Source organism: Phaethon aethereus, assembly GCF_964289735.1.
Source record: "Phaethon aethereus genome assembly, chromosome: 14".
Classification (NCBI taxonomy): domain Eukaryota; kingdom Metazoa; phylum Chordata; class Aves; order Phaethontiformes; family Phaethontidae; genus Phaethon; species Phaethon aethereus.
The window spans coordinates 11,693,135-11,702,427 of NC_138590.1; the positions used below are offsets into that span (position 1 = coordinate 11,693,135).

At 51.5% G+C, this 9,293-nt stretch overlaps 1 protein-coding gene across 1 annotated transcript; it reads right to left on the reverse strand.

Annotated features, from left to right (window-relative positions):
- Positions 1 to 3,522: 3,522 nt before the first annotated feature.
- Positions 3,523 to 8,574, reverse strand: SPINK1 (serine peptidase inhibitor Kazal type 1; the record flags this gene model as incomplete). The annotated part of the gene is made up of 4 exons (XM_082006462.1): positions 3,523 to 3,604; positions 6,277 to 6,389; positions 6,995 to 7,035; positions 8,520 to 8,574. The coding sequence occupies 4 exons, from the start codon at positions 8,572 to 8,574 to the stop codon at positions 3,523 to 3,525; spliced, it is 291 nt and encodes a 96-aa protein (XP_081862588.1).
- Between the last annotated feature and the right edge of the window lie 719 nt (positions 8,575 to 9,293).

Below are 9,293 nucleotides of genomic sequence, written 5' to 3' on the forward strand. Positions count from 1 at the left end.
CGACCTTGCATGTCACTAAAGTCCCTGGGTCCAGTTCTAATCCTGACTTCACAGTTTGCTATCACGACATTATAAAGTCAAATGCTACCGGCAATAGAAATAGATACTCCCTCCCAGACAGGAGCTTCAGTAAAGTGTTCCAGGAGGTGGAGGGAGAGGGGCTTCCCCAGCTGAATTTTACCAGAATTTTCACTGGCAGAAAAGTCTCAATTTTAAAGAAACATGGTTTTCTCATCAGAAAATGCTCCCCTGGGCCATCTATCCTCAGCTGTCTGGTTTTCATCACTCTTGTGACATTCCTAAGGCTTGGCAGTACCTGAGGCTGCTTTGGAGGCACGGAGCAGGATACAGCCCCGCTTTGAAAAGCTTCCACCTAAACAGCAAATCCTGGCGGAAGGAGTGCAGGAGAGATGGCCCCTGGGTGGCGGGAGGAGGGAGAGGAGGACGCGAGGGGTAGCGTTGCCTCCTGCAAACCGCCTGCTCCTCCTGTGGACGTGCTGGTGCTCCCCAGGGCAGGCAGGCTGGGAGCTGGCGTGCGGCTGGGCGCGTGGGTATCCTGCTCTCTGCGGAGCCCCGGCTGCCGCAACCAGCGCGCTTATTTTTGGCGTTTTCCCCCTTTGTCATTCAACACTTGTTATTCTGAGCAGTGCTGCAGTGGGGCAGGCGTTGCGTTGCTCCGTGCCCACGCTTTCCCAGGCAGTAAATGCTGACCCCCCCTCCCCCAGTTTGTACCATCCTCCGGGGTCCTCCTCGCCCACCCTGTGCCTGTGAACAGTTTTTCCCCAGTTGCATCGTTTAAAATGCATGCAGGGTTCTCCCAAACACCCACTGCCAGAAGCTCTGCCCTCGGAAGGTGGCCTGAAAGGCTGCAGCTACTTAGGCAGACAAAGAAAAGAAGAATTGAAGCCGTTCCCCTTCCTCCCATCACTTTCCCTTTTGCCCTATCCCTGCCAGCTCGCCAGCACTAGAAGCAGCATCACGGAGACACGGGGAAGCAAGTTGGTGTCGCAGAAAAGTCATGCTGGCTGCTGGCAGGATGGCTCCAGGCTCTGCTAGCGATCAGATGGCAAAGGAGCAGCTGAGATGAAGTGCTCCCCTCCTCAGCTTCAGGGAAGAACCTTTATGGGGGCAGAAGGCTGGCTTTTGAGGATGTCTCTCCTATAAATAAAAGTAAACCCAGTCTAGGGGTCAGTAAACACCTTTGCACCTGCTAAAGCTTCCTCAGATTTGCACTTGTTCAAACCAAAACTGGAATATGGACAAGAACTGTTCCCTCCTGGTAACTTGCTGCTGGTTCTGCCTGATGTGTGGTATCTACAGGGTGGCCCTTGACCTGCTGCTTCCCATCATCTCAAGCCTGATGTGGACCTTGCTGTGGAATGGATGTGGCTGACATTTAGCAGGAATGCTAGATCTCATCAGAACAGCGCCTGGGGAGATGCAGCCTGCACTCAACTATCCAGTCAACGCGACCTGCTGTTTTGTAAGCTCAATCAGCACCTCACTTCATCGAAGAAATGCTCTTGGCTAATGCTGGGTGATGTTTCCCAGAAATGACATGGGCAGGAAAGATGTTTTTCTTGACTTAAGCTGGCCTCGGTGCAACCTCTCCTGTATTGTCTGGGTGGAAGAAACCAACTTGGATGAGTTTAGAGCTAAGCTGGGTTTAGCCGCACCACAAAGTCCAAGAGCAGGAAGTGAATGGCATGAGGAGGCTCAGCCTCCCCTCCTGTCAGCCCCACTTGCAGAGACCTCTCCAGGTAAAAGATATGCTCCATTTCTTGTGATGCAGCAGAATCACAAATATCCCACCTGCGGGAGGCATAATTCCAGGATCCCCTTTTGCAAAGATGTCAAGGCAATTTACAGTCCCAAGCTTATTTGAGGCTACCACCTTTAGTGCATTAATTTTACATACAGGCAAAGTGAGTTGTTTTTCATCCCTCCCTCGACCGCAGACAGACTTGTTGGCAGATCTGAGAAGAGGAGCCTGTGCTGCCTCCCCCCCCCAGTTGCATTTGGCTGCATTGGAAATTTTAAGTGAGCACTAGAACTTTCTCTCAGCTTGATCATGCATTTTTTTTCATGTTTCAGCCACTTCTTCAAGGAACATAAAGAGGGCTCAAATGCATCTTTCTAACCAAAATGAAGGTCAGGATTTGCTGAGAATAAAGCATTTGGTTTGCCCAAAACACAAATAGCCGTTTCCTCAAGGGCTATAACTCATGGGGAACCCCAAGAGGGTTCAACCCCCAGCCTTGACTGCTCTGTCCCCGGCTGGTTGGGGTTACTTGTGACAGTCCTTGGGCACAAGCAGCAGAGAGCCTAGCTCTCTGGCAAGAGCCGGCAGGGCTGTGCCAGTGCCAGGCAGACATCCCTCCAGCACAGGACCTGCGGGCAGACCCTCTGGGGCCACTCGTGTCCTTGCAACCCCCCCCGAGCCGGCACATGAGGTCCCTGCATACCTGCCCGTGGGTCCCCGAGGGGGTGAGGCACAGGGACGTGGGGACGCTGAGCGCCTCGGCTACCCCACCTCAGCGGCTTTCAGCCTCGTTGCAGGGCTGGAAAGAGCAGCACCGACATCCCGCTGCGGGCCCGCCTGCCCCGGCCGAGCCACCCCGCGGCCGCCGCCGCCTCCTGCCCGCTGCGGGCTCCAGCTGCGGGCTCCAGCTGCGGGCTCCAGCTGCGGGCTCCAGCTGTGGGCTCGGCTCCAGCTGTGGGCTCGGCTCCGGCGTCGGCACCGGCTCCGGCGGAGCAACAGCGGCCTCCAGTGCCGAAACCTCCTCCCTTTCTCCACCCGGGGTCCCGCACCCCGCGTCCCGCTGCGCCGGGCACCGCATCTGCCCTCCCGGCCGAGCCCGCAGCCCTGGGCCCCGGGCATGGCGTGCGAGCAGCAAAGCTTACCAAGGCCACTAGAGGAAAAAAACAGATTTTTGCCTAGAGAAATGGAGCTTTTTTTGTTTTTCCGAGGCACTGGGTAGCTGGGTCCTGCGGGACAAGTCTGAGGCTGATGGCTCTCGGTGCCCAGGAACTGTGGGATGGGGCACTGGCACATGGACAAGGCTGGAGACAGGTCAGCTTGGTGATGGCTTGTTGGACTCTTCCTCCTGGCAAAGACTGTAGAGAAAGGGCTTTAATGCCCTGTATTTAACAAATGTAACTGCAAGTCATGAGACTGCTAAAATCTCATATTGCTTGGATGCTGGAAGTTTAGGAAAGGAAAACGAAATCCTTGATGCAAAAAAGAGCCTCCTTGTGAAGCCTGGCTCTCTCCTTGGGCATATCCTAGCCTTGTCCTGGGGGCTCTGTCAGTAATTTGCTCACAGCTCTTTATGGACATTACCAAAACAAAACGTATTTTTCAGGAAGGTGTTTTAAACGTCAGTGAGGTCAGGGAAAGGGGTCTGCTGTGTGTGTAAGAAATCCCAGTGCAAGACATGGCAATGCTTCCATTTTATTAGGAGTTAGTTTGTATAGGTGAGGGACAGCTTTGTGCTGTCTTCTCCAGGATGGTTGTGCCTTTTAGTTTTGAGCGAACTTGGAGCATGGCGAGGGCTTTTGGCACATTCCCCTGTTCTTTATGCGCACATTAGTGTTTCTTTGCCTGGAAGAGACATTAAAAATGCTAGAGGATGCCTTCAGGTCCCTGAGACACAGAAAAGCCTGGCTCAGAGGACAAAGAAAGAAAGAAAAAAAGGAAAATACTGCTTAAATCATCATTTAAGTGTTATTTACAGTAGGTAAGGCCACATATACTCGACAGGGAGTTCAGGGTTACCATGGACATGCGTTAATTAATTCCAATAACCTCAAGAGCTGGCGCTTCCTGACACTTCCTGGCAGAATAATTCACCTCTGTGCTGTAGGACAGCACTAAGACACCTCTAATGCCTGTCTGGCTGCAGACGATAAAGGTTATGACTTTGTTTTGTAGATTTTTAAAGACAAATGCCTGCCATTGTGTCTTGCTTGGGCTTGGGCCTGCTCCCAGCTTCCCCTCTTGATTGCTTCTGCAGCAAAACTGAGGAAAATAATAAGGCGGCACCTGCAAAAAATTATTGTTATTTTTTTCCCAGCAGTGGACCTAATTACTCTGAATTGTTCCATTTTCACATGGAATCATGATGTTCTCCTCTTTGGAAAGACAAACCCATTTCTCAGGTGCATAGACAAATACTGGTAAAATGATTTTCAAGCTGTTTTGCGTTTTGCAAAAAGCATTTTGCACACTGGTCACAGTGAAGTGACCAAAGGCGACAAGTGAGGCACCGCTGCCGCAGGGACTCGCCAGATGCTCTCACTCACAGCAGTTATTCCCAGACTCCTTGCAGGCCTCCAGCTCTTGTCAGACTGGTTGAACACACAAAACTGCAAATAACGCTTCATCCAACCTCTGAGCTACCTGACTTTCCCCATGGACCAAAGCTTCATAGATGATGACACTCCATTCATCTCTACCCTGAGGCATTTGGCACCAGGCAGCTTCAAAGGTCTGGTGCCTGGCTCAGATCACCCTGACTGGGAGACCAAATGGCTGTTGTTCGTAACCCCAAAACTTCTTTGCTTGGGAGCATTACAGGGGAGCTGCAAGGCTCAGGGCTTTGACCTGCAGGAGCAGCACGTTTGCAGTTGCAGCTGCTGAGAGCTTGCACAAATGGGAGTTTGAAGAAGCCCAGGGATGCAGCGCCTGTCGACACAAGGTGGGTGCCAGCACCAGCTTCTCATCCATCGCTTCGCTCTCCTGACTCCTGGCTGGCTCTGAATGCACCACTGGCTCAGTCTTTTTCTTTACTGTACACCAGACTTTCCTTCTTGTGATCGCTGAGGTGTCCCATCCCCTCCGAAGCCATGCTCCGCACCAGGGGGATGTAGCATCCTTGATGCCACTTTGCTCCCTGCGTAGCTGGCTTTGAAGCCTTCCTCGCTGTCTTTACCCTGCTTTTGGTTCATGGCCAAAGCTCTAATGATGTTGTGTCTGATGAACCTCCCACCCCCATCTGCTGCACAATACAGCTGACAGCTGGTGCTGGGCTGCTGGCTTCCAGCATGGTCATTACTGCCCTGCCATGCCGCTGGGTCATTAGCCATGGCGCCTTCCTTCAGGACATCCCACTCAGCATGTCTCTGCCTGACTGCATTGTCTTCACCCTTAAAATGTAAAACCAGCATCTGAGCAGGCCAGGAGCAGAATATGAGGCAGCCGCCTGGGTTAATGAAGGAAAGAGGGGACAACCAGGCGAATGGTTCTTATCCGGTCTCTTTTTCCTGGTGATCTGGACTCTGTTCCATGCTACTGCAGAGTTAGCTGGGAGGCAATGCTCCTAAAAGCAGAATTTAGGTCCACAAGCCCATTCATCCAGGGATAGAAAAGCTGGAATTTGAGCTTCTGTTAGAGATATCTCTACTGATGGCAGATGGGTGTGTGAGCCTGATCACCAAAAATCCCTGCCTCCACCAGGCAAAGTCAAGGGTGAAGCTCCCTTTGCCCCACAGACTGTGGCATCTGGCTACAGATAAGACTCAATCTTCCCAACAGAGATTTTCGAATGACCTAATAGCATTGAGTTGGAAGTAATACCTTCACTTGTCTGACACAGAGTGCTTCCAATGTATAAATATACTCAAAATTACCTAGGGCCCAAGCCAGATGAAATGAGACAAGTCTTGCCAGAGACATCGCTAGCATTTGGACCTGGCCTTCTGCTAAGACGGTGCAATCTGGCACCAGCGCAGATTAAATATAAGGCTCATTCTTAAAAATACCCAGAGCAAATTATATCCTTTTATATGCAGTGAAGACAGAAAGCAGAGCTCAGCTATAAATTGCTGGGGTGAAAACCCATGCTTTTTCTTCAGCCACCACACATCTGAGGTCACCTGGAAAAATATTTTTCTGCCTGCGTGCTAGATCTGGGCAGACTTTGAGGACTTTGCCATTTGTCTGAGTTCCTGGACACCCGCCAGCACAGTCCAAGCAATGGCTGCAGCTTGGCAGCTGCAGGTGTGGGGAGATTTTGGCCATGCGGTCCCTGCCTGTGGGCAGCTTGTGTGCTGTGAGCCGCACACAACAGACCTGTTTCGCAGACGGAGTCCACATGCTCAGAGCAGCGGGTGCAGCATCTGTGCAGGAGGCCAGATTCATGCCAGATGTGCTGGGCTCCCTGCCCATGCTCCACCCAGCTGCATGCAAACAGCTTTCTTTCTAGGAAATCCCAGGCATATGTAGTAGCCCTCATCTCCACGATACTTAGACTTGCAGGAGGTCCAGATACTCACAGGTTCTGAAAGCACAACAGACACTCGTTGCCATATAGGAGGTTGTCTGTGCCACAAACGGGGTCGAAGATCTTTGTACAACCTTTTCTTAGGTCATAATTGCCACAAGCTGCCTGCAGACACAAAAGGGCAATGCTGAAAATGTTAAACAAGCTTCCAATTTACTAAAGGAGCTTTGCATTCACAGGGAACTGCATATTTTGTATATCTTGGTAACCCATCCCACCCTTGTTCAGAGCTCTGCCATGAACTCCCAGAAACCCTGGGACGGGCTGTCACCATGCGGTCCCTTGGCCAGCTGAACTCCACCTGGCACTGCTGCACACCCTTAGGGTAAGTAATGCTCCATGGGCAGCGCCTGATCATGTTCTTCCCAGTTTTTATTTTTATACCACAACAATACCTGCCCTCGCGCTTGCAAGCCAGAGAGTAAGGGGAGCTCTGATCTCTTGGCAGGTAACAGCAGTATTTAGCTCTTTACTAACAGTTTTTCTCCATCAAGTGTGGGGAAATGCAGTGGGAAACCAGTGCCATCACTGGGATTTTGCTGTGGAGGATGGAAGATGGAAGGAGGTTTCCAGGCACTGGCATCTTTGGTCTGCCAACCCAGCAGCTCACTCCACTATATTTAGCAATGCTGACTCCCCAGTGCATGGGTTAGTACTGTCACACTAAAGATGGGCATACCCTTGGGAGACACAAAAATAAGAGCTTTCACCTCTATTCCTTTGCCAGCAGCTCCACCCATCTCAGCGTTTCCTAGAGAAAGAGGAGTGAGAGAGAAGATGCCTTAGCACACATCATTCAGGCTGGTTTCAAGGGGGACCTAGTAAAGATGCTTTAGGCTGACAACCGTATGTCTTTGCTCAACTACCTTTGTCCGAAGAAACAATTTCTTCCCTTGGATCTCCCCCATTTTGCAGCCAGCTCCCTCTCTGCTGCATCTGTCTCTTTCCACTGGCAGAAACACCGTGATGGTGCAAGACCCTGTCAAGGCCAGATGCACTTCTAGTGACTTTCCCTGCCAGCTACCAGGGAGCAAAGGTGGCTTTCCGTATCTCTCGTATCTCTTATCACATGTTCATGGGTAACTGAGAAAGTCCTGCTGATGCTGGACCGGTGCTGGAGTAAATCCAGGGTGATTTTTCTGGTGTCAGTGGATTTGTACCACAAGGAAGCAGAGCAAAAGACAAGTTGCTGAAGGTCTCTACTGGAAGGAAAAATGGTTGAACCCTGAGGTCTCACACCAAAGCTGGTGGGAGCAAGCTGTGACTTTGGTGGACTTTTCCATGGAGAAGGTGGCCCTGAGCTGACAGCCAGGATCACAAGGGTGGAACATGCGGTGGGTGTATTTTGAAAAACAACCTGAATTTGTTCGGCAAAAGGCAATACTGAGAAGACGACCTTGGGTGGTTATAGGTCCAGAAGTCATCTACATGGAGGATGTAGACTACACCTATATTAACAACCGGTGTGGCCCCATAGCAGTGGGTCTGTAGAGTGAAATGGTTTGGTGCTGAGGACCTGATAGCCACACTGTTTAATGTTTCAGTATTTTACTTTGGACTAGCACTGGTCCAGACCCAGGAGCTCTAGCTCACTACATGCTCAGTTCATCTGAAGTGAGTCCAGATTTTGTGCTCAAACAGCTCTGTAATGGCAACTGCCTCACAGTAAATAGGATGATGGAGAACTTGTTTCAGAAGCACCCTCCTGTTCTGAATGAACCCACTAACACTGAAATCCCTGGTGAGCAGGACCTGAAGAGCAGCAACAGCTCATCTTCTCATCCCTCTGCACCATATGGCATTTTGAAAACACAGTTGGCTTAAACATTGGCTTTGGTAGTGAGAGCTGCATTTTCCCTTGAGTAGATGTGTTTCCTGCCTTCTTGGGTTTGCTTTTTTAAAACCAGAATAGCACCTATTCACTCTAAAAGAATCACACTGTCCTAGAAATCAGCAGCTCCAGGCCGAATCCTAGCCCTGAAGGAAGAGCGTCAGCCCAGCAGGTCTGCTCGTGTTTGGGAGCAGGTGCCAGGCATTGTTTTAAAGCCTTGCCTTTAGGCTTTTCTCACAGACCACTGGTTTAATGCACGCTGGCCGTTGCAGCATTCTCCGGTATTCCCTGGCCAGGGCCACAGCAAGGTCCCAGCTCCAGCTGACCTGTTCCCAGACTCACCTACCCACGCGACAGATTTAGCAAGGCGAGGAAATGGCTCCTAAGCAAGACGTTGAACTCACCTTGGTAGCAGCAGAGTGCCAGGGAGAGGAGCAGGAAAACACCAGTTGCCTTCATGGTCAAGGCGATGCTTTACTGGGGACAGCAAAGCAGAAACGGGACAGTTCTCAGGCGTTCAGAGATCCCATCTCTGGCAATCTACCCTGGCACCTTTATACCTTTCCCCATCTCTGGCACCACCCTGCACGGCCAGCTCCACCCCACGGTCTTATGGTGACGTTCAAAGTACGGGGACAACACCAGGTGGCAAATGGCTCATTGGTGTGTGCAAGGATGAAAGCCTCTCCGAAGCCAATGGGGGTAACGATCCCTATCGCTGGTAAGGACTGGAGCGGCATCTCAGGCGTGGGAGACAGCCTTGGGTCTGCACTGCAAGCCAGGAAAAAGCGACTTTATACAAGCAGCAGATTGGAGAAATGGGCAGGACGGCAAGGGAACTGGATGTGTTAGCACAAGTAGTGCGGCTTTGATCGATGACCCTGCCACTGCCACATGCCGGGCTCTGGGTGAAGGCGGCTTTCGTCCACACATGCCTTTCTTGGTGTGATCCGCAGAGCAGCGCTGGGGTGTCGCAGCTCCCCTTCCTGCCCCAGACATCTAGGGACAGCAGCAAGAACGGCAAGCAGAGTGCTTGGACGTGCCGTGGGCTTGCTGTGGCTGCACATCAGTGCCGTTATTTTGACTGCACAGCTCTGATTGCAGGCAGGCAGCTGAAACGAGCTCGTTGGGTCGGATGCTGCTCCTCTTCCCTCTCCCTGCCTGCAGTTTGGAGTAAA